This window comes from Diceros bicornis, chromosome 21 (genome assembly GCF_020826845.1).
Source record: "Diceros bicornis minor isolate mBicDic1 chromosome 21, mDicBic1.mat.cur, whole genome shotgun sequence".
Taxonomy (NCBI): Eukaryota; Metazoa; Chordata; class Mammalia; order Perissodactyla; family Rhinocerotidae; genus Diceros; species Diceros bicornis.
This window is the reverse complement of record NC_080760.1, coordinates 9,666,682-9,692,983: the sequence shown is the minus strand read 5'-3', so window position 1 is coordinate 9,692,983 and position 26,302 is coordinate 9,666,682. Positions and strand designations below refer to the sequence as shown.

The following is a 26,302-nucleotide window of genomic DNA, read 5'->3' as shown; positions in this document are numbered from 1 at the left end:
AATAAGGTGCTCTAAGTCCTCAAAGCATGTCGATTTCTATCAAAAAAATCTCAGATTTTAATTGGGATTATACTGAATCTAAAACTTGATTTGGGAAGAATTGACATCTTAAAAATATTAATCTTCTAATCCATCAGCATAATACATCTATTCATTTCCTTAGATCTTCCTCTATTTTGTATACGGAACGCCACCACAGCGTGGCTTAATGAGCAGTGTGTAGGTCGGCGCCCACGATCCAAACCCACAAACCCCGGGCTGCTGAAGTGGAGCTCACGAACTTAACCACTATGCCACAGGCCAGCCCCAAGAACATAATATTTTAAAATACCTTTCAGTTTGATTTTTTTACTCTGTTAACTAAAGTTTGATTCCATGGAAATGTATATGATAAAACCTGTTAAATTTTCAACCAAGTTGAATGAAGTTCACAGACTGCCCAAAGCATTGAGAGCTGTGACTAAATCTTATTTTTATTATATTATTCTTAAAACCCCAGAGATATTCTGCTTTTTAAACATTCTTTCAAGGGCTAGACTTTTGAGGGAGGACGAAGTGATGCCCACATCATGGTATGACGAACTGGTCAAATATTTAGTGCTTTCCCCCCTCCCTAAATAGCTACTTGATACAGAAAATTAACATTTGGAATTATGGGACAGAAACTGATCAATTTAAGATTACAAGAGTATAGTACAACAGAGAAACAGCTTCAATGTTATACGCAACACAGGACAGCTAGGTTTGTGGGAGAACTGAGAAACGGGAGGTTACCAAAGATGACATTATTCACTAGGTTTATTTAGGGCCCTACTGAAGCTTCATTTTCCCTGAAGTCTTTTTTTTTTTTTTTTTTTTTGGTGAATAATCTCATCACAAAAATGCTATCGGTTGGGTAAGAGCAAATTTTTGAGACACAAAGCGGGTGTCAACAGTTCTTGTCCTTCCCTGGAAAGCATCTTTATAACAATCTCATTTTCAATTTAGAAGTGACAATAAGAAAAACATCCAGTCCAACTCATTCAGAGCTCCCAAGAACAGGCAAGCAAGCGAGTGCTCGATCAAGTGCTCAGAGGATGTTATACCATTTCAGTAGGCTGAAATTACTTTGGAAAAAAGTTACCATTAAACTAAAGCTGGATTATATTTCTAAAATCAAATTAAACTTAATCCAACATGTCAGGTATCAAGAGTATAAGAATTCATTAATTCATCTGAAACAGCTAGTTGTAGAAGGAAGTATATTCTGAACAATTTTAAGGTGAATTATGATCCAGGAGGCAGATAATGTCACAATGACATGGACAGAAAAATACTGATATTTTGGTCCATTTTTTAATACTAAGAAAAAATGGGATAATTAGACATGCAATAAACACATATGAAGTAAATTTTACCAAAAAAAAAAAAAGACTGAGAAATTCAATTTGCCATGGAGAACTTCAGAAGAAACATTTTTTTGTCTTACACTAAAAATTTAGGGGTTTTGTGTAAAAATACAGACATTAAGCACACAAGCAGAAATTAAGATAGAGCATATAATTCAATAAAAAACCACAGGGTGAGCTGCTATGTCATCTCCAATGAATAAATTTCAAAGTACTCATCTTGGGAATGGAAAAGACAGGTTTTAACCTTATTTTCAATTTTAACCTTTAATAATTCTAGCAACACCCAAATAGTATTACAATATTAGAAGTACTTATGCCCAAATATCTTAGTTTCAGTGACAGAAATGAACTCAATGGTCACACAGGGATAAGCAGTTCCTTTCACAATTTACTGAAATGCAAATTAGATTGTTATGCTAGTTAATTAGAGAATAAATCTTCAAAAAAATATCTTGGCAGGTTCCTGGATGTCTTAAGTATATGCCAACATTATTAGACTGTTTAAATTATTAGAACCTAAGAATATGAAGTACCTGTCAAGGTTTCAATAAAAATACTTTTTTAAAAGACCATATTTGGTAATAAATTAGACATATAATTGGTAATTTCAAAATAAATAAAACCTGAGTTATAAATGCCTCCTATCCCCATCCCACCCCCAGAATACACAACCTTATATCCCATTGTCTTTAGACCAGTGTGTCTCAAACTTTAATGAGCGTACATATTCCTTGAGAATCTCACTAAGATGCAGTTTCTGACTCAGTCGGTCTGTTCTGGGGCCTGAGAGTTTCCATTTCTAACAGGCTACAGATGAAGCTGATGCTGGTCTCCGCATCACCCTTTGACCAGCAAGGCGACCCAATAAATACTGAGAAAAATTTCTGGTCTGATGACTGTGTGATTTTATAGATTCAAGGCTGTAATATTTTAGAATCAAACATAACCAAAAATGATCACAAAAAGTAAGTCTTGAAAGAAAAGAATGTTTCAGTTAAGTGAAAGCTTAAAGTATACCAAATACACAGTTTCTATTTGTCTGATACTGACACTTCCGTGACATTACAATATATATCAGGACACCAAGTTCTTGTAACTTTAAAAAACAGTTACTAAAGCTTGAGGCTGTCCTCCAGTTAATTCCAGTGCAGAAAATTTAAGCCAGTACACTGCAAAACCACTATTAAAAATCTTTAATGGTAAACTGTCCATATAAATTACTTGTAAATGTGCTTTAAGCTATCCCATCTCCTCCTCCTCTTTCAACAAATAAATGCTTTTTCTTCTGTCTTGTAGCTAAACAGCGTGTAACACCCAATGCCCCTCCCTTTAAAAATCGAACAAAATTATCTCCAACCAAAGGACCCAATGCAAAAAGATTGGCTTCTTTAACACACTCATAGGTATATGCATCTATTTCCACAGGATTACCCTTACATGTGATTGGCTGACTTGAGTTATGACCCAGGTAACACCCTTGCTCCTTCAGAAAAGACAGATTGGGATGAGAACCTATCAATACTACTGCTGCAGAGAGCTTAAATATTTTCTTCAATCCAGAGATGCTTTGAAGAATACATTTCATATCCGACTTAAAGGAAAGCACATGGTGCTCAGGAAAACTGGTATAATCAGATAAAAGATTTGAGTCTACAGAATATAACTGAGTACACATCATATGATAGACTTTATGGTATTCTGGATAAAGCTTTTTGGGAAGCTGTTTGAAAATTAAGCTTGGATCAGTTACTCGTCTGCGAAATACATGAATCACAGGGATATTATTGTTGTAAGCACACAGTACCGCATCAGCCGCAGTAAGCCCAGAGCCTACAATTAACACTGGATCCACTTTGCCACACAACTTTCCTTTGTTTATAGCAGCTCCAAATTCAGGCACTGAATGAAACACAAAAGGAAAATCTTCCCCTTCAATTTCCAGATGGGCAGGAGAATCCAATGTTCCAGTTGCCAGAGCTACATTCTCAGCAAAGAGACAGAAGGGAACATGGGAACCATCCGCTATTCGCTGATAACCCCTGATTTCCCAGTTTCTCTTGATAAATTTTGACTTCTCTAGTTGTAAATGCTGTGTTGAAATATTTCTGTCTTGACCATCATTATCATCTTGATCTCTGTAGAGTCTTGATACAGAGGTAATGTAAGTATTCTCTCTGAAATTCTTCTGAAGACCCATGACTTTTACATAATGTTTATAGTAGCGAGCTATTTCCTCCGGCATAACTCGATCCCCTTTTAGGTTTCTAAAAAAGGAAAAGAAAAAATATCTTATCAGGATAGTACTTTCAGTTCCTATGATTATTACTTCATCTTTTTAATTCCCATGGACTGTCTAAGCTAGAAATTATCCTAATACTTGACAAAGAAAGAAAGCTTTTCTTTTTTTAAAAAAAATGTTAATGAATTAGTTTTATCAATAGAAGAAGTCTCATGAGAGTAAGACTGTATCTAATGCATCTTTGTTTCCCCAGTGCCTTGGCATAGTATCTGTTCAGATTAGCTGCCTTTACCAATACACTTATTAAATAAATGAAGGGATTAAAATGTGGATATCTGAAAATTAGACTATTTTATAGTCTGTCTCACAATTATAATCTAAATAACTCAATCTATAACTATACTATTCAGTCTGTATACTATAACTAGACTGAATTATTTAGATTACAATTGTTGAGATATTGCAAGTCTAATACATATATTTCTTAAAGATAACATATACCACCTTGACACAATATTTAGTAAGTTGCTTTCTGTTTTCATAATGACCAAAAATAATTCAGTCTTCTGAACAAAATCATCTTATGTCTAAGTAAATAAGATATGACATTTCTTTCTGTGTTTTCCTACTCATAAAGAGATCTATAAATATAATCTGCTCTTTATGAAAAAAGTACATTAGCACATCTTTCATTTTCTACTTGAACTTTAAAGCAATGGATATTAGTACCTCTAAACACTGTGCCCCAATCAGAGAGAAATAATAGTAAAAACATACCAAACCATTCCACATAGTTCATTGTAACTTGTATTTGGAAGAAGTTTATAAAAATTTTTCTTCTTAAAGTTTAATGTTATAATAATTAAGATTTAGAATGTATTAACTCTCAATTTTTATAGAAACCCTATGTAGTAGTTACTACTATTATCTCAATTTTATAAATGAGGAAATTGACAGCAATAATTTATTTGACCAGGGTCACAACATTAGAAGTTATATAATCAGGATTCAAACCCTGCCAATCTCTAGAGATCTAAGAGTCTTCTCTTAACACTATACAAAGGCAGGAACTAAAGCTAATATTTGTCACAAGATTCATTTTCAAATATAACTTCAATACACAATAGGCCCAACTTACAAAGGCGAACACTTCTGGTACAGAAATCATAAATCCCTTTCTACCCACATCACAGAGGGAAGAATGTTGAGCGATTTCGCTTGCTTACTTATAAAAATCAAGAACTTGTACAACTTGCCTGATTTTGCAACTTTACATTTCAAACCCATATAAAATTCCTTTTTAAAAAACCCAAAAGGAATATGTGAAAGGTTTAATCTCAATTATCCAGGCTGGTGTAAATTTGCTCTTCTTAAATCTTTTCAAATTAAGGGTAATTTCTGTGAATTAACATGGTTTCTACCTAACCTAGCATGAAGTAAGCATTCAAATGTTACAGCTCTGTTCTACAAAGGTTATGTAACTTCCTGCTTTAACTTACTGTTTTTGTGAGCAGTCAAATTAGAGTAGGTTCTCTGTGTTAGTAATTCCTAATTTAATATTTACTATCCTTGAAAATAATGGAGGTTTTGATATTTCTCTTTTTAAATTTTGTGTTCTTTCTCCCAAAAAAAATAAACTTGTATTCTTCCAAGTTGAGATTTCTTTTCAGTTACTCCTACTTTCATATTTCTTAGTAAATATTTACCTTTATACCCAAGGAGACAATCGCCCAAATTCTAGTTTATTCTATCATCCTAAATTATTAATCATATACACTCTTCTACTCTGAAAGTCAAACACTTGAGGTATGTATACATGAAGTTATATATCCACTAACCAAAATAAGGTAAGTGTGGAAAGGATATGTGGGTGGATGAGAAAGCAGCTAAACATAGAGTGGTTTAACAGGAGAGTGGGAAAAAGTCATGATTAACAAAGAATTCAAAGGAACTCAATCTGTAGACAATCCCTTACCTCTGTGTGCTTAGTTTTGTAAGATCTCTAAATGGAAACTAGCTCATAATCACTGTTGCAAAGAGGTTTTATTTGAAATACACATACATTTATATTATTCACCTAAGACAGGATCACAAATACTTTGAAATTTGCTGACTGATTCTTCCCCATTTTACACCAAAGAATTTTAATAGTTTGATCTTTACCTTCGTTTGCTAGACACCCAATCTTTAAATTTAAGTCCAGGCAGCTCCATCCAATTTCCAAAGCTGATTGTCAACATGGAGCCTTCCATATTCTATTTGAACAAAAAATGCACAATGAAAAAACACATTCAAGCAGTAACATGGATTTTTTTCTTCTTAGCCAAACCCATCTCATTTACTATAAAAGATTTCATAAGGAGAGCTCAAAGTCCTAAATGGTTGTGTAAATTACCTCTGAAAGTTATTCCAGTAAACTTTTGAATGCTTTCGCCTTGAATAACTTTACCTTTACGTACATGACCCAGAACCAACACCTTAATCCTCTACCTTAGTAGAGGATTACTAAGTGTAGTGTTCAGGACCCAAGTGAGGTTGGAGAACACTTTTCACAGTTGTACGATTTTTTTTTCTGATAATGTTTTAACAGCTCAAGTATAGGAAAAGATAAAGTGCACAGTTATATGAATTGCTTTTTTTGCCAAGCGCATGTGATAGAAGCACAACGGATCAAGGGAATTAGGAGAATGGTTAAGTCAGTGGACTACAGAACATAAGCTGGATAGGTAGGGAGGTTAAGATTAAGGCCTGGAACATTCTCTGTGTTTGAAGATCAGGTACAGTGTGAGCAACTGGGTGATGCAGCTGGAAGAACAGAAAGTTGTGATCATCAAGATTTGAGAATTTACGTGTTTACCAGTTGAGGAGTGATGAACGATAAGGGCTACAGCGGAGCCACTGGAGTTAGTACCTAATGAGGAATGGCAGAGAACACCATTGAGAACGAAGAGACTAAGAGGTTAAGGTGTTGGTTCTGAGTCATGTATGTAAACGTAAAGTTATTCAAGGTGATAATAAAACTTGGGATATAATGGAAGACCATGAGTTAGGTGCCACAGATTCAATAACTGATGGGGACATTCTGGAATGGTTGAGAAGCTGGAAAATGACATGACCTGTTCAAAGGAACAGGGACTTCTACACAAAAGGAATAGGAAATGAAGACAGCACCAACCTCACTAGCCAACCTGACAGGACATGGGCTATGGGAGAATGAACAGACTCCACTTCAGAGAGCTGCAGCGAGAGTGGTATCTTCAGGAAAGAGCAAGCTTTCAAGGAAAGAAGTAGAAGCAGCACATAACCAAAATGATGAAGAGTGTAGGAAAGCTTTTTTACTACTAAATGGAGTTCAAGGGACACAGTTAGAAAGATGGGAAGTGTGGAGAGTGGTGAGAAATTGGATCACAAGAGAAGCAGAGAAATATAGAGAGATGACTATGAGAGGAAAAATGACTTAGGGAGCTTACATCTTGAGTAATAACCAAGGTTAACTAAAATGTATCTGAAGCACCACAGCAGAGATGGCTGTCTAAACAAACAAACAGCTCTCCAGTCAAGCTGTAGGACTGTAAGATTAAGAACAAAGCACAGAATGCAGAGGTGGGAACAAATAATTATGCCTGGGAAAGTCAGAAACCTTCATAGAAGTGATGCTTGACAAGTGGATCACAGCTCAAACATCATTTATTTATATCCCTATTCTAGTAGATATAATAGATGATGCATGAAAAAAATTCAGCAAGTTTTAGGTATATTTCAGCTTTGAGATGATTCAAATGTGTTTTTAATAATCAAAGCTTATCCATACTTTAATTTCCCTCTATATATAAGTGGAAGAAATGAAGTAACACAGAAATCAATTACTGCCTGCAAATTTTTCTAAGCAGAAAAATATAAGTAAAATAAAACCTCAGGAATTTAGAGAATATAGTCTAGAAACGTATTACGGCTTTTTCAGGAACCGCAGTTTTATTAAGAATGCTACTCATTAATAGAGCAAATATAAACACTTAAAGGCACAGATAATTGGGTAGTTGCTACCTATTACCATAAAGAGAATTAAGATTAAAAAGAATCAGTGATATATTTAATCTAGAAAGTCCTCAAATACCCTGAAACAGTCACTTAAAAAATTAAACGCAAACAACTTTTAGACATGTAACAATGCACTAATACAGGAATATCCAAGTGAAGTTTGTACCAAAGATTGGATATTTAATGTTAAAATTCCCAAAGTCTATTTTATAAATATAGCAAAAATTATTTAACATTTATTTGTACAAAAAATGAGCACTCACTACACACTAGACACTATACTAACTGCTAAGGACACAAGAATGAAGAATAATTGTTAGTTGTTGCTTCCTAATGAAATGCACTGAATCTTATGTTATCAGTTCTCTGGTTTCACCTCTGCTATGAACTGAACTGTGTCACCCCCAAAAATCCATGGGCTGAAGCCCTAATCCCCAATGTAATGGTATTTGGAGACGGGGCCTTTGAGAGGTAATTAGAGCTAGATGAGGTCATGAGGGTGCTGCCCTCATGACAGGATTAGTGGCTTTACAAGAGGAGGAAGAGAGAGAGATACTACTCTCTCCATCATGTGAGGACACAGCAAGAAAGCAGCCATCTACAAACCAGGACAAGAGCCCTAACCATGAACTGAAGATGCTGGCACCTTGACCTTAGACTTCCCAGCCTCCAAACTGTGAGAAATAAATATCTGTTCTTTAAGCCACTCAATCCACGGTATTTTGTTATAGCAGCCCAAGCAGACTACTACAACTTCTTTCTTTTACAATACATTTTTCACTTAAGATCTTGAAAATGTAGGAAAATAATGGATATTGGTATGAAATACTGTGTGAGATTTTGTAAACTCTAAAATGAGTAAGTAAATTTTAAATTTTTTACTACGCAAAACATTCTTAAAATATTTTGTATATAATTCTTATAAAATATTATAGAGAAACACTTATTCTAAGACCATCAGTAATCAAATCTGGCCTAACTTCTATTAGTGATTAACCCATATTTAATTGAACAGCATTAAAATTCTCACATAAAAATATGGTAAATATCATATATAACATTATATCATGAATCAAAATGGTCTTATCAAGATGACATACAACATATACGCTAAAATGCTAAGAAAAATATACTCACATGCCAAGCTCCACCAGGTGGACCTTTACCAAGAACTAAGTGAGGGATATAATGATGTTGTTCTAATTTCCAATGCAAAACGGATGGATAATCATACCCAAAGTCAGCATCTGGATGAAGAAGTGTGTCGAAAAGCACTGCAACTGGATTGGATGATCGGCCCTCAAGGCCCTCAGACAAGTATTCTAAGTCCTGAATGAATTTTTTAAAAAAAGGAAGAAAAAAGGCAGATAGAGTTTGGAAAAAAAACAAACCAACAAAGCTATCATAATAATATTGAAGGCCATTACTCTAATCCAGCATTTCTCAGATAGTGTGCTCTAGAGCACGGATGTTCCTTGAGATCTTAATAGATTCTTCGGTCAAATAAAAATGAGAAAAGGTTGGGGTTTTAACAAAGCTAATCAGATCCTTTTAATGTAAAATCTGAAGATGCCTTTAACATGCTAATATACCTTAATATTTCTCCGTGACACTCCAACAATAAAAAGCACTCCCCAAACTTATTTGAGCATATGGCACCTATTAAAACTCCATCAGGGGGGCTGGCCTGGTGGCGCAAACGGTTAAGTGCGTGCGCTCCGCTGCGGCGGCCTGGGGTTCGCTGGTTGGGATCCCAGGCGCGCACCGACCTACTGCTTGGCAAACCATGCTGTGGCGGCGTCCCATATAAAGTGGAGGAAGATGGGCACAGATGTTAGCCCAGGGCCGTCTTCCTCAGCAGAAAAAAGAGGAGGATTGGCGGATGTTAGCACAGGGCTGATCTCCTCACAAAAAAAAAAAAAAAAAAAAAACTCCATCAGGGAATAATTTAGGGAATTCTGCTCTAATGAATTCAGGAAAATAAATAGAAGTTACTCAGCAGAACATATTTACAAATTTAAAATTTAAATGATAGAAAGTGTTACTTAGAAGAAAGGATTTTCAACTAAGAAACACAATGTTTCTACAAGCAGAAAACCAACCTTGTTTGAGTATAAAAGAAATAAGTAAAAAGACTGACATGTAAGAAATAATACCTGATCAACAAGGGAAAGATGTCTTGCTTCTTCTAATTTACTATGTAAGATTGTATTTGGATGTATTGCTTCTGATGATAAATATGGTCTGTAACCTGATAACATATAAGAAAGGCAGATTCCTGAAGGTCCATTTCCTATTAAAAAAATGTGGAAAGGGGTGTGTCTTAATACTCTTGTTCCTTGGCTTTTCCCCCTCACCAATTCTTCTCCTTCTCTAAACTCTTAAAACCAAATATTCACAAGATTCCGATTTTTGCCTTCTCTCTGTTTCTTTCTGTTTTCTTTTTGGAGTCTCATCTACTTAAAGCTTCAACTCTCTATGCAACTGACTCCCAAAATTAGATCTCTAGGCTGACCTCTTCCCCCAAAATATATCCCACATTTCCATATGCTACTTCTTCACTCCACCCGACTGACCCACTCATAACTTAATCACAATGTGTTCAAAAGCAAATTCGTGAGTTCCTTCATTTAGGTGCCCTATCGTTTTAAAACCCCACCCCTTCTCAATGTATGGTACTAGCAAAATCCTAAGCTAATCAGGGTGTAGTTCCAAACCTATTTTGTAAACCTATATCCATACAGTTGTCTTTGCTATTCTCACTCAGAAGACAAAAGTCTCCTCCTGTTTCTCCTCAATATTCACCTACTCCAAAATCATTTCACATTCTACATTCAGATGAGTTCTGGTAACACATGGTCCTCATCATTTGACCCTCTCCATTCTAAAGGCCTTAACTGCTTGTTTCTGACTACCCACTATTCTCCATGTTCTGGTCTCAACCATGTTTCCAGTCCCATCTCCCAATACTACGTTCCTATATTTTTATATGCTTTAACTAAAATCAAACTGGATTTTTTGCTGAACCCTAACTACTGCCATTTCTGTAGTTTCTTTAGTCTGGGTTCTCAGTTCTCTATTATCTCCTTCTATCAAAAATTTAATCCAACTAGGACAAACGCTAGCCATCAGGAAAAAAATCCTGTTCCTTGCCTAATATTTTGCCCCAAATAAAATAAGCTCAAAGATGTAAATATGAAGAAAATCATAAGAATATTAGAAAAGTGGATAACATTTCTACTCATAATGCTGGAGTGGGAAGCCTTTAAGCATGACACAAAACTTGAAAGACAAAAACAAAAATAAACCATTTGACTTCATAAAAATTAAAAACTAATGACAAATAGTGAGAGTTAAGATCTGAGCCAAAGAGCTAATTTCTTTGAAGCAAAAAGAGACAAAACTAAGAAGAAAAATTATATGATAGTATTAACAGACACAGAAAAAGCATCTGACAAAATCTAACACCTGTTCATGATAAAAACTCTCAGCAAACTACAAATAAAGGAGAACTTTCTCAACTTGATAAAGAGCATCTATAAAAAACTTACAGCTAACATTATACTTAGTGGTCAGAAAATAGGTGCTCTCCCACTAAGATCAAGACAAGGATGTCTCTTCTCACCACTCCTACTCAACACACACCATGATGGAAGACCTAGCTAATGCAATAAGACAAGAAAAGGAAATAAAAGGTATAGAGGTTGGAAAGGAAAAAATAAAACTGTCTTTGTTCGTAAATGCCATGATTATCTATGTGAAAAATCTCAAAGAACTGACCAAAACACCCATGGAACTAACAAGCCATTAGAGCAAGGTTACAGGATACAAGGTTAATGTACAAAAGTCAATTGCTTTCCTATATACCAGCAATGAACAAGGCGAATTTGAAATTACACAACACCGCTTATATTTGCATAAAAAAGAAATACTTGAGCATAAATCAAACAAAAGACACATAAGATCTATGCAAGGAAAACTATAAAACTGATGAAAAATCAAAGAATATCTAAATAGATGGAAAGATATTCCATGTTCATGGATAGGAAGACTCAATATTGTTAAGATGTCACTTCTTCCCAATTTGATCTACAGATTCAATGCAACCCAAATAAAAATCCCAGCAAGTTACTTTGTGGACACTGGCAAACTGATTCTAAAGTTTAAATGGAAAGGCAAAAAGACTCAGAATAGCCAACACAATATTTAAAAACAAAGTGAGGACTGACACCATCCAACTTTAAGTCTTACTATAAAACTACAATCGAGAAGACAGTGTGGAAATGATGGAAGAATAATAGGCAAATCAATGGAACAAAATAGAAAGCCCAGAGATACAGCCTCACAAATACAAAGGAGCAAAGGCAATCCAATGGAGAAAGGATAGTCTGTTCAACAAATGGTACTGGAACAACTGGACATCCATGTGCAAAAATATGAATCTAGATACTAACCTTATATCTTTTACAAAAATTAACTTGAAACAGATCATAGACCTAAATATGAAACACAAAATTATAAAACTTCTAGAAGATAACATAGGAGAAAATCTAGGTGACCCTGGGTTTGGTAAAGAGTTTTTAGATATAACACTAAAGGCAGGATCCATGAAAGAAAAAACTGATAAGCAGAACTTCATTAAAATTTAAAATTTCTGCTCTGCAAAAGACATTGTTAAGAGAATGAAAAGACAAGTCACAGACTGGGAGAAAATATCTGCAAAACATGTATTTGATAGAATACTTGTTTCTAACATTTACAAAGAACTCTTAAATCTCAACCAACCATAGCAAAACAAACAACCCAATCAATTAAAAAGCAGGCAAAAGATCTGAGCAGACACCTCAAAGATACAGGGATGGCAAATAAGCATACGAAAAGATGCTCAACCTCATATATCATTATAGAATTCCAAATTAAAACAATGAGATACCACTACACACCTATCAGAATGGCTAAAATCCAAACACAGACAATATCAAGTGCTGACAAGGATGTGGAGCAACAGATACTCTAATTCATAGCTGCTGGGAATGCAAAATGATATAGCCACTTTGGAGGACTATTTGACAGTTTCTTAAGAAGCTAAACACAGTGTTACCATATAATCTAGCAATCACACTCCTAGGTATTTACTCAAATGAGTTAAAAACTTAATGGCCATGTAAAAACCTGCACATGCATGTTTATAGCAGTTTTACTCATAATCATCAAAAAGTGGAAGCAACCAAGATGTCCTTCAGTAAGTGAATGGATAAACAAACTGTGAAGCATCCATACAATGGGAACAGTATTTAGTGATAAAAAGAAATGAGCTATCAAGCCATGAAAAACATAGAGGAATCTTAAATGCATATTGCTAAGTGAAAGAAGCCAGTCTGAAAAGGCTATGTACTGTATGATTCCCTATATATGACCTTGTGGAAAAGGCAAAACTAGAGACAGCAAAAGATCAGTGGTTGCCAGGGGTTGAGAGTTGACAGAAAGGATGAATAGGTAGAGCACAAGAGATTTTGGCGGCAGTGAAACTACTCTGTATGATACTGTAACGGTGGATACAAGACAGTATACATTCAGCAAAACCCATGGAACTGTACAATGCAAAGAGTAAACCCTAATGTAAACTACAGATTTTAGTTAATAATGTATAAACAGGGGTTCATCAATTACAACAAAGGTACTACACCAATGCAAGGTGTTAATAATAGGAGAAACCTGGGGGGGGCATATATGAGAGCTCTCGGTACTTTCTGCTCAATTGTCCTGTAGATCTAAACTGCTCTAAAAATAAAGTCTATTAATTAAAATAAATACTAAATAAATGAAAAACAGTGGTAGTTAGGATCTGAAGCAAAGAGCCAAGTTCCTTGAATCAAAAGGAAACAACCTTCAACAGACAAAGAAACAGGCAGTTCACAGAGAAATGTGCAGGCAGAATGCTCCCTCACTCCCAAAGATGTACCCATCCTAAACCCAAGAACCTGAGAGTGTTACCTTACACAGCAAAAGGACTTTTTAGATTTGATTAAATTAAAGGCCTTGAGATGGGGAGAGTACCCTGGACTATCCAGGTGGGCCCAATCCAATCACAAAAGTCCTTAAAAATAGAAGCTTTCCCAGCTGGGGCAAGGGGGAAACATGACTATGAAAGGTTAAGAGCGAAACAACACTGTTGGCTTTGAAGATGCGGAAGGAGTCCAGGAGCCAAGGAATGTGAGTAGCCTCTAGAAACTGGAAAAGGCAAGGAAATATTCTACCCTACAGCCTCCAGAAAGGACTCCAGCCCTGCTGATACCTTAATTTTAGCCCAGTTAGACAGGTGTTGAACTTCTGACCTACAGGACAGCAAGATAAATTTATGTTGTTCAAAGCCACTAGGTTTATGGAAATCTGTTATGACAGCAACAGAAAACCAATACATATATTAAGGAAATTAGCTCTTTATCTATGCTCAGACTGGTGGTGCTACTGCCAGCAGTAATGGCTCTATATACATTAGGTTAAGCTGCTCATTGCTAGCTGGGGCAAAATAGGAACAGATTATTTCGGAGCGAGTACAGTGGGCAGGTACAGATGAAGGTAGTTTTTCCTCTTCTGACCCTTCCACAGCCCAGCTAAAACAAGCATTTACTCGTTCCAAGACATCCAGGACGGAAAACCAGGGTTGGACAAAGTAGGCAAGTGGAACACAAGGTATGGTCCCAGAGATATCCTGGATGAGAACTACTGCAAAACCTGTCATCTCCTCTAGAGGGCAATCTAATATAGAACCATCTTGCTTTCCTCCTTTCCTTCCTCCCTTTCTTCACCGCATCTCCCACAAACCAGTCAGGGGACAGGACTTTTCTCTCATTCCCATCAACGTTGAAACAGGCTATCAAAAAAAACTAAGGAAGTTGTATGCCATCAAATTAGGTTATGTCTCATAATTCTTTCCTTCTGCTTGGCTTCATATTATAGGACTTGTTTGATTTCATGAGTTTGAATATTAGATGGAAGATATACATGACAGGTAATTACATGCAATAAAACTAAATCAAAAACTTTTATAATTCTGAATTAGGTTTTATTTATAGCTTAATTTTTAATATGTTATATGCCTATCTGTTGAGGTGGTACAAACGATATATAATAGTAATATTACCGTTCAGGTAATTATAAACCTTACCACAGAGTACCATAACGTTCATTACTAACAGCACTGGTTACTAACATGCACAAGTTATTCAACTTCTGAGTTCCCTGTCCGTGTCAACCCCTACAACATCAGAGGGCTGTTGGGTTGTAAGGCATAATCCAATAGTGTACACAGAATGCTCTGTACAGGGCTCTAATAATATTGTTTATCATCTTTACCATGACACTGTCCTATAATTAACACAACTGATAGACAATATTTTAAAATAATAGAGTAATATTAGTCCTTCAATGAAAAGATGTTGCATTCTAACAGAGAATCTAGTATCAGATAAACCAATTACTCTCTCCAAAGATTTGGTTATTGGTTATTTTAACATATCATACAACCTAGGAATACTTTTCAATACAATCCTAAGAACTTGTGCTATGTAACTGTATATTTATAAAAGTAGTAAGGATCATAACTGTAATTTTAAGAGATAAAATGGAATAACTTACCTATTACTACCACAGGCAAAGACACTGATGAATCTTCAAGTAAAGTAGTTTCTTCAACTAATGGCATAGCTTTAACTTTTCGCCCCAAATTATCACCAAAATATTGCACTAAGGAATTAAAAATCTCTCCTTCGGTTTCAGTGTCACTATAGTTGCTTTTTAAAAAAACATAGAACAAAAACAAAATAAGACACATATAATCAATATAGCCCTTATAAAAATCTGTCATTATTCAGATTTTATTTAGGCCATAAAATATTCAATAGTTCCATAAAAGGAGAAAAGGAAATCCTTCTGATTAATGCTTTCAAGTTAATAGCTTAGCTACATGTCAACCTATATCACTTTGAATGTTGGAAATCCTGAGTAGGTGCTAATGTCTCTTTAGTACGCTGTAGGCAAGTCCATTAAGACAAGTCCTAAATAAAAAGCTGTCTTGAATGATCAAAGACATAGCATTGTATTCAGGATGTTTATAATTTTGAGATCTTGTGGGAATGGCTAGTTTCTCTTCTACTTTTTCTCATTAATAAAAAGGTAAGTGCATTAAAGGCAGTATACTGGGGATAGTCACATATAATATTTTAAGGAAAAGTTACTGTGCTTACATATTACAAAGTGTGCATTTTGGTGAAGGAAATGAGGTTTACATATCTTATTAATTCTCAGAGATACTGAAATATGGAAGGATCTTAATGTTGACTTCCAATCTACCTCCTTTCTCAAGTGCTTTCCCAGAAACTAGTTTTAGCATTCTGACATGCTCATGCAATAAATGCAGTAACCTCCAAGCACAGTTAGTATTCTACATTAGAGATTACTTCAGAATAGAATCCCTGAATTATTTTTCATCTTCATATAGTCAGCAACAGGCCAATCTGTGAAAATATTAAACTGAATACCGACGAATGGGTGTGTTTAATACTATTCCCAAAATGATAAACATTGGATGGATCAGTTATTTCACAGGACTCACCGATTCCGGAGGAAAAGAGGAAGTGGAAAGATTCAGGCAGAGACCAAACTGCCGCTCCCCTCTAAACTTCTGAGTTCCCAGGCTACCCTAGGATAGGGCAGAGTTCCCTAGAACACACTGACAGCTCTCCTAAACGGAACGTGTAACCTCTACCCCAAATATGCGGACTCCCCTAGTGATACACAGCCCCTTTTGGCCAGAATAGATACCCTTTGGTCACGGCTACTAACAAAAGCCCCTCCTCACACTGCAAGCCTGTCCCTGGAAGAACTGTCTTAAGCCCAGTGCATCCCTTTCAGATCATTTCAGTTACTACATCTGATCAGATCCAGGTATACTAGCTGTCTCGCCTGCTTCTGCTTCTTGGCAACTGAATCCCACAGGAGTGTATTATACTCAGGCCTGTCCCTGATAATTTCTCCTAAGTGTGTGCCAAGGACAGGTTCTCCAGCTCCCTCAGGATGCTTCTGACCAAAGTCCTTTTGGATATCCTGGCCTGATTAACATAATTGTGGTTGTTGCAAAGGCTACAATTCTTTTTCAGGAGCTGCAGTCCTCATCTCCAGTCTCTTCCAGACATCCTTACCTCAAATAGTGTTACTTCCATATATATAACCCAAGAAATAATAAAAATGATCATCGCTCTAAATTTTTAATAATTAAAGAGATGTCGCCTTCTTCAAACCTCAGACATTTCACATTTAAAAAAAGGGGGGATATGCTTGGGGTTAAAAGTCAACTTGAGAGTATATACATATTTAGTAAGCTAGACTACTTAAATATTATCTGATATCCTGTACACTCTGAAAGCAGACTAACGATCCTCTGAATGACTGAATGAAGGCATTTTAGCAGTTACTACCATATTTGATTTTATAAGCAAAACTTAATGATCTAAAATGCCATGGCCAGTTTCTAGAGTCTACAAATAAACACTGTGTAATGAACACTTAATATTCGAATTCCTTAAGAACAAGCAAACCATGGCTAGAAGAGAAGTGTTGGCTTAAACAAACTCCAAATCACTTTTGCTTAAAGGTACAATAGAACACAACTTTTGTATAACTCATTAAGAGGCATTTAATATTCTAAGTCAAGATGTCTCAATCTTTTTTTTTTTCTGGCAGGCCTCGGAACTTTAATACAGCTATCAATTCTATACACCGATCATGCATTTTATAAGCAAGTACCTTTCATTACAGTGGACTTGTCCTCTCAAATAACTGGTTTATACTTAAATAAGAAAAAACTTGAGAGGTTAAGACAATCAGAAATAAAATGCCTCCTCTGCTGGGCTTCTATTAACCAAGAAAGACAGCTAGCTTTCAAGACCCCAAAAACATCAGAAAGACAATAGGTCATGTGATTGGGCCCCAGACCAAGGTAAGTAAAGGGAGATTGGAACGAAAGTGCCTTTTTTAAAAAGAGGCCTTTAATGAGATATAATTCATGTATCATAAAACTCACCCTTTTAAAGAGTACAATTCAGGGTTGTTGGTACAGTCACAGGGTTTTGCAATCATCACCACTAATTCCAGAAAAATTTTATCACCCCAAAAGTATACACCCCTCAGCTGTTAGCACCCACTAATCTACTTTCTGTTTTATTGGACTTACCTATTCTGGACATTTCATATAAATGGAACCCCTCATACACTATGTGGCTTTTTGTGTCTAGCTTCTTCCACTTAGCACATTTTCAGGGTTCACCCATGTTGTAGGATGTATCGGTACTTCACTCCTTTTTATGCCTGAATAATATTCCATTTCATAGATATAATACATTTAATCATTCACCAGTTGATAAATATTTGGATTTCCATTTTTTGACTACTATGAATAATGCTGCTATGAACATTCATGTATAAATTTTTGTGTGGACAAATGTTTTCATTTCTCCTAGGTACGTTCTTAGGAGTGCATGCAACAGACTAGACCATAAACTCTATATACTTAACATCTTGAGGAATTGCTGAACTATTTTCCCAAGTCACTGTACCATTTTACATTACCACCAGCAATATATGAGGGTTCCAATTTCTCCACATCCTCATCAACACTTGTTATTATATGTCTTTTAGTTTCAACACCCTAGTGAGTGTGAAGTGGCACCTCATTAGTTTTGATTTGCATTTCCCTAATAACTAATAATGTTAAGTATCTTTTCACATGCTTATTGACCACTCGTATATCTTCTTTGGAGAAATATTCAAATTCTTTGCCCACTTTCAAATTGGGCTGTCTTTTTATTGTTGAGCTTTAAAAATTCTTTATATATTCTAGATACAAGTCCCCTTTCAGATACATAATTTGCAATATTTTCTCCCATCCGCAGGTTGTCTTCTCACTTTATGTTGTTTTTTGAATCACAAAAACTATGATTTGTGATCAAGTCCAATGTATTTTTTCTTCTGTTGCTGTGCTTTTGGTGTCATATCCAAAAAACCACTGCCTAATCCGAGATCACAAAGATTTACTCCTGTTTTCTTCTATGAGTCTTATAGTTCTAGTTCTGATGTTTAGGTCTGTCACCCACTTTGAGTTATATGGTGTGTGGCAGTAGTTCAACTTCATTCTTTTGCTTTTGGATATCCATCTGTCCCAGCACCATTTGTTGAAGAGATTTTGTGTCAGGATCCCATGGAAAACCAACTGACCATAAATATAAGGATTTATTTCTGGACTCTCAATTCTATTCCATTGATCTATATGTTTATCTCTATGACAGCACCACACTATCTTGGTTACTGTTTCTTTGTAGTAAGTTCTGAAATCAGGAAGTGTGAATCCTCCAACCTCATTCTTTTTCAAGATCATCTTGGCTGTTCCGGGTTCCTTGGAAATGGATCTACCTGTCAATTTCTGGAAAAAAGGCAGCTAGGATTTTGACAGGATTGCACTGAATTTGTATGAATTGAATTGATCAATTCAAGGAATATAATCATTTTAAGAATATTAAGCTTTTCAATCCATGAACATGGGATTCCTTTTCATTTATTTAGGCTGTCTGTAATTCTTCCCAATGATGTTTTATAGTTTTCAGTGTGCAAGTCTTAAATTTCTTTTGTTAAAATTTATTCCTAAGAATTCCATTCTTTTTGGTGCTAGTATAAATGGAGTTTTAATTTCATTGTCAGACTGTTTATTGTTAGTGTATGGAAAGAACTGATTTTTGTATATTGATCTTGTATTTTATAATATTGCTGAATTCATTTATTAGGTCTAGTAGGTTTTTTGTGTATGTGGACCTCAAGCAATTTGACTCTAGCCTGTCCCAAGACTCAGGTAGAGTAAGTAGAGCCAAAGTTTTAGCTTATCTAAATTCCCTACACAGTATCGGTAATTTGTATACAGGTATAAATACATATATATTCACATATAAAGTGTATATAATCTAAAATATTGGTATAAACTATTTGTAATAAACTTGCATGGTATTTGATAAATTTAATACTAGCTTAACACAGATATGAAAAACTGAATCAAGAGAAGCAAACAAAACTACGGTTCACTGGTTTCACATAAAGCAACAATGAAATAAAGGCCTACTAGTAAACATTCTTTCTAAAAAATACTGAGCCTAAGTTATAAATTTAATATTGCTGTACATTTTACAGTGTATGCACACTATATCACAGGTCTATGAACAGGGAAAATTTCCACTTTAGATATCCACCTTGACGAATGTCTTTTCTATTTAAAACAAATATTTATTCTGAGCGATAAAAAATCTACTTTTACTTGGGGCACTAATTAAATTGGAAAATATATATAATTACATTTTAGGAAATAGTAAAGAATAGCACTTTACACATATGCAAAAATAGTTATTCTATTGTTAGGCATCAAGTCAAAAGACTATTTGAAATTTAAGATGATTTTAGAAGCCTTCCATCCTGTGTTTTTGAAACATTATAGTCCAAAGTCTCAAAACAAATTTAAAAGGATAACACAGGCATAATATTTGGATAACAAAATGACTTTTCTCACATCTAGCAATACTTTTTTAAATGATCAAACTAAAATGAAATGCTTTACCATCTGAATTTTTACAGCCTTGGAAGCATGATCCTAAATTGTTACCAAATTGATACCAAACTGAGAAGGTTCTCAAATCTCAAATGAAGTCAGTCGCACTCTTCATCTTCCAGAACACCAAGTATGGGGTTTTCTCCTTTGGAAAATTAATGGACAGTTCTCTCACAATACCTCTCCTCTCAAATATTTGACAAGATCCAAAATGTAGATGTCATAATCTGTTTTAAAATGTGTGTTCCTAATGAAATTGCTCAAAAAAATAGCATTAGTAAATTAGAAACTTCTAAAATAGCTGTTTTAAATATTAAATAAGTGGTTTATTTTTTAAATTTTACATACAACAGAGCAGTTTTTACAATGGAAATACGGTTTATTAATCAAAACTCTTATCTTTTGGCTAGCATGCTTGTTTTCCTTTATCCCTCAAGATCAAAATACAGCAAATGCTTTGTTTTCATCCCCTCTTCCAAATTTCTGTACAAAAAGGTAACGATATGGTATTCACCACCTCAGCTTAGTTGAATGGACGTGAATCCCAAGCTGCATCTTAAAGAGTTCAACTGTACCAAAAGATGTCAAATGGCTTCTGGACAGTCTTTTCTGAAAGGTATGTTATTTAATCAGGGGCTTCAGTTTAACAAGTTTTCACTATGGGAAGGCGTTTTCTACAACTCGCTCAAGTGGATCTGATACTCTCAAACCACTGTCTGTCAAGTAGTCAACAAAAAAAATTTGCCTAGAACTTAAAATCCAGCAGTTTATTACATAAAACACTTTTGTTAAATATCCAGAATTTAGAGACTCCTACAAAACTCACTGAGAAGCTGGGCAAGCTTGGATTCTTGCTCTCTATTACAACAGGAGTTCTAAACCTTCTCTATGCCTCACACCTCTTTTGCAACTTGGTGAAGCTTCTGGACCTCTTCTTTGAATATTATTAATTAAACACATAAAAGATACATAGGATTTACAAGGAAACCAATTATATGAAAATATAGTTATAAAAAGTAAATTTGTGATTTTATATGTACTTTATTGTATTAAATAACAAGTTCAGTGATGTGTAATTACTGTAATTTTGAATAAGCATAAACAGTATTTTTAGATATCTGCAAAAACTGTAATGTGGTATGAAAATATTTGTGATTTCTATTGGTGACAAAGTCACAAATACTACTGTGATTTGTTGCTTATAGTCATAATTGAAGAAAATACTAGATTTTGGTTAAAGTTTAGTGAAAATGCCGTTGCACCTTTCTTTACATCCAAGTTCATGGGCCACCTAAATTCTATCTATGATCCAAAATTTAAGAACTCTCATGAGAGTCTCATATTTCACAGTCGTATATGTAAAGCCAGGTACTTTACTGAAGTTTTCGCTAAGCTTAACATTTCTTCACCACAGGGTTAAAACTAGTTTCAAGCGTCTTTGGTCTTTCTCTCCATAACTGACCTAAGTACTGGCCAACCACGCTAGATCTAGAATACACCTTTACTTTTATTTTAAAATGTGTTAATCTTATCACCCCTAAAAACCTGCCCCAGAACGTGAGTGTAGAATCGCCACATTTAATTTCTACAATATATGTGGCTTACAATAACTAACAAGTCAAAACCTATCTTAATTAGACCATCACACTTAGAACATAGTTCCCTACCTCGCTTCAACCCAGTAGCTTAGGTTACCAGCTTTTCTTACAGAAATACATTTTAAACGGTGGGGGCGAGTCCTCGCAACCCTTCACTCAAACTCTGCACTACTTCCCAGTCTCCGCTCGCGGGAGCCGCCTCGCTCCGGGCCTGGCCGGGGTCGAAGTCCCCGGACCGGCAGGCTCCAGGGCGAGGAGAAGGGGACACCGGAGGCGAGTCCCCGGAGCGCGGCGGCTCCCCAGCAGGGGCGGGAACCCGACTAGGCGGGGCCCGGGAGGAAGCGGCCAGGCGGGCGCGCCGGAGGCCCTGCAGCCCGGGCGCTCGCCCTCCACCCCGGAGCCGCCCCGACCCCGCCCGGCCTCTGCCCACCCCGGGCCCGGCGCGGCCGGACAGCCCCGCCCGTCCGCCGGCTCCCGTCCCCTCCCCGGCGGAGAAGTCACCTGAAATGACCGGCCAGAGAGCAGCGGCAACACCACACCGGCATGGAGCGCGGGCGCCACGGCCGCCGCCGCCCCCCGCGCGGGGCCGCCCGTCCGGGGCGCCCGCCCGCCCGCTCGCTCGGGGTCGCGGGGGCCGCGGCTGCCGCAGGCGGCGGCGCAGCAACGCGCCAGCCCCGGCCGTCCAGGCCCGCCTGCGCGCGGCTTCCGCTCCGGGCCGGCGGGGGGCAGACGCCGGCGGCGGACGCTCCGGGGCGGCGCGGTGGGGGCGGGGCCGCTGCGGCGGCGGCGCGGGCTCCTCCTCGCAGGTGCGGCGGCGGGCGAGGCCCGCGATTGGTGGAGCCGCGGCCGGGCCGAGGGGCGGGCCTGACGCCGCGGCGGCCGCGGGGCGGCGACCCGAGGCCCGAGCCTCAGCGTGCGCCCCTCCGCGCGCGGCCGGCGTGCCGTGGCGGGCGCGTCGAGAGGGCCGGCCGACTGGGGACGAGAAGGAGCTGCTGAGCGGGTGGCGCCCGGCGTGCCGCGCGGCCTCCGCGGTGTCGCCGCAGTCAGTGCGCGCGGGAAAGGCCGAGCGCCCGCCCCGGAAACCCACCGTAGCGCCTTTCTGAGCGCCGGCGTCGGGGCGTCCGCGCGCTTCTCGCTTGGACGCTGCGTCACAGGCCGCTGGGGGAAGTCCCCAAAGCTCAGGTGCCCCGGCCTCACCCCCAAGGGGTCGGAGGGTGGAAGTCCGGCCTCCCGACTGGGGGGCAGCCTCCTTTCTATAAAGTGGCTCGCAAACCTCCACGAGTGGGAGACGCACCTGCATTGCTGGTTGGAAATCCAGGTGCTCAGCCCCGCCCCACATTGACCGAGTCCGTTTCGGGAAGGAGAAAAGGGCAGGAACATGTGTCTTTTAAGTCCTTCCAAGTGATTGTGACGTAAGAAAATTAGAAAAGTTGTGAGTAATAAGCAGCCCTGTTCGGTGTTGTTAAAAAATAAAGGGGGAGGGGACCTAGGAGAAGCGATCGCATATGTTGTTGCACAGAGATGGCTTTCTGTCCCTTCTCCCAAAAAAGCCCCAATTATTTTTGCGTTAAAATATAAGATACATAAGTTTCTGTTTTTAAATAGTTTTATTTAGAAGTTCTCCAGTTTTGCAGAATGTTGTCATTGAACAAACTTGCACTTAGCAGGTATTTAGATTCTGTGGGGCTTAAAGGAAAATTGTAGGACTCAGCCTGCCTCCAGGATTACAAGAGTGTATATGTATACACCTAAGAGTATATATACACCATTTTAAAAATTTCTGTGTTTTTCTGTTCTTTGAATTATTGACAGTTTGACACGTTCATTTTACTTGAATGTTGTTTAGAAAGTAAAGCATGAAGTTACTTTTGTGTTAATATTCATAACATCTTTTTAAAGGACCTAAATTCCTGAAAGCTATGCCAATCCAGAGAAGTGAAATAATAATTAAAACTATAAGAATGTTTATAAGTACTTTGTATAACTTTTCCTTTATGGCTTGGTTTTCCCTTTGAGTTTTCTTGCAGTATTTTCAACTCAAATAATAAAGTGGGAGTGAACACACACCATGGTAGGTAACACCCAGTGAGCTAGCAGGGCTGATGTGGTATAAGCCTTTAACTAAATGGAAGGGAGAAACATGAATTATGACTCACTTCTCTGTCTCATTGCCTGTAAGGTCAAGTTGTAGGTTTTGTTGGCATTACTACAAGATTAGAGAAAAAGTGAAAAGTAGAGAACAGTAGTCAGAGACAGAACAGAGAAAATTGTTGGATGGAACAAGAAAAAAAATTATTCAGAACCAAAAGGAGACATGAGTCTACAAATGTCTAAGACTTACTGAGTACTGAGCAAGAAAAAGAAAAAAGCCTACATGTAGGCATATCATAAAATTTAAGGATAGCAAGAATAAAGAGAAGATTCCAAAAGCTTCCAGAGAGCAAATACAAGTCCTCCGTAAAGGAATGAGAATCAGGCTGGCAATAGACCTCTCCTCACGGGGGGCTGGATCTTAGGAGACAAACAATCCCTGCAAGTTCCACAGAGAAATGACTTTGAACTTGGAATACTATACGGAGCCAAACTATGGATAAAATATGAGGGCAGAATGAAAAAGAAAATTAAGCATAAATTGAGAAAGCTCCCAAATACTCTTTTTTAGGATGTTACCTGAGAATGCGGGCTGGCAAAACAAGAGAATTATCCAAGAAATTGGAGTGGCTTGGATCTATGAACAATAGAACTAATTTGGAAAAGCAATGAAGGCAAGTCCCAGGATAACAACTGTACAGCAGGCCTGAGAGCCACCCATCCAAACTGAAAGGAGACTGCAGGGCTGTAAGAGAACTTCCTATAGAAAAAAAAGAGTCCTCAGGTGTGACAGTATCCTGTAAATGTGGAAGAACCTTTTTTGTGTGTGTGTGTGAGGAAGATCGGCCCTGAGCTAACATCTGCCAATCTTCCTCTTTTTGCTGAGGAAGACTGGCCCTGGGCTAACACCCATGCCCATCTTCCTCCACTTTATATGGGACGCCGCCGCAGCATGGCTTGCCAAGTGGTGCGTGGGTGCACACCCAGGATCTGAACCGAGAACCCGGGAGGCCACAGCAGAGCGCACGCACTTAACCGCTTGCACAACCGGGCACCCCCGGAAGAACCTGTTTTAATGATGCCATAAAAGTAGACAATTCAAGACAAAAGTAAAAAGGCAATCAGAAGTCTGGTAAGAGTGGGTTGTATCACAAAATTATACAAAAATCAAGTATAGTCATAGAATACAACTTGCCTGGGCAGTGCAGTGAACAATGTTTACGTACATAACATTGTCTACTGATTTTCAAATTTACAGTCTACCTGTAGGCAAACCAAGAATCCCTTAACTATGATTACAAAACAATGTATATGTTAAACATGACAATGTAAAAGAGAACAAGAGAGATGAAGAGAAGGGTATGGGATACAATGTTCTTATTTGACAAAGTGAAGAGACACTGCTTGTACTTGAAACAAGAAATATAGGTTTAAGTATATATATAATCAATGGAAAAGCTAATAATAGTGATGTAATTGACTAGATGTTGCAGGTAGGGGAAATCTGAGGGGGGGGTTAATTTAGTAAAATCCTTATCTATCTTGGCAGAAAGGGAGTATGCAAAATATAACATTGATACATCCAGAATTAGCAGCATTAGTGTATTATTTAGAGATAGGAGAGTAACAATGAGGTAAGTGCAGTTGCCTCTGGGGAACAAGATTGGAGGGATTGGGAAAGGATGGGTTGAGGGTTTGCTGCTTTTTGTGTTCAGCCCACTTGAATTCATTCATTCATATAACAAATATTTGTTGTTTGCCAAAAATGTGCCAGGCACGCATAAGTGACACAGAAGATTTGGGAAGACAGGATGTTTTCTACCAAAACAATGCCAAAATTTGAAATTGAATATTAGACAGCCTTATTCTTAAAAATTTATTAGGCAATTGATGCCAACCATGTAGCTCCCCTCTTCTCTTGCCCTTCCTCTTACATTGTCATTTTCTAACACAAACTTCTCAGTCATCTGACACCCACATCCATTCTTGTTTGTTGGTGTTGTGGGGAACTCATGAAGTGGGCAACAAAGAAGAAATTGGCTTGTCCTGGCTTTCCTCTCCAATGGGGTACCCCGGAGAGGTCCCAGGATTTCTGTGGAGGGGATTTGTGGTTTTTGACTTCCAGGTAGTGATGACACTGAAGTGAGCTGCAGCAACAAGGATAATGAGCATACAGAGCAGACTGCTTGGGAGCAGGAATGAGAAAAGCCTTCTCTTTTTCACGTATATCAGAGTAATGCTTCTCAGCCATGGCTTAAGTGCACCAGGGAGCACATAAAAAACCCAGGGCCCAGGTACAGCC

At 37.6% G+C, this 26,302-nt stretch overlaps 1 protein-coding gene across 1 annotated transcript; it reads right to left on the bottom strand.

Annotated features, from left to right (window-relative positions):
- Positions 1-935: 935 nt before the first annotated feature.
- On the bottom strand, positions 936-22,557 carry OSGIN2 (oxidative stress induced growth inhibitor family member 2). Its single transcript, XM_058564558.1, has 6 exons — positions 22,411-22,557; positions 15,307-15,461; positions 9,825-9,961; positions 8,806-8,997; positions 5,794-5,885; positions 936-3,655 (listed from the first exon to the last, which is right to left on the bottom strand). The coding sequence occupies exons 1-6, from the start codon at positions 22,452-22,454 to the stop codon at positions 2,626-2,628; spliced, it is 1,650 nt and encodes a 549-aa protein (XP_058420541.1). The 5' UTR covers positions 22,455-22,557; the 3' UTR covers positions 936-2,625.
- Positions 22,558-26,302: the final 3,745 nt, after the last annotated feature.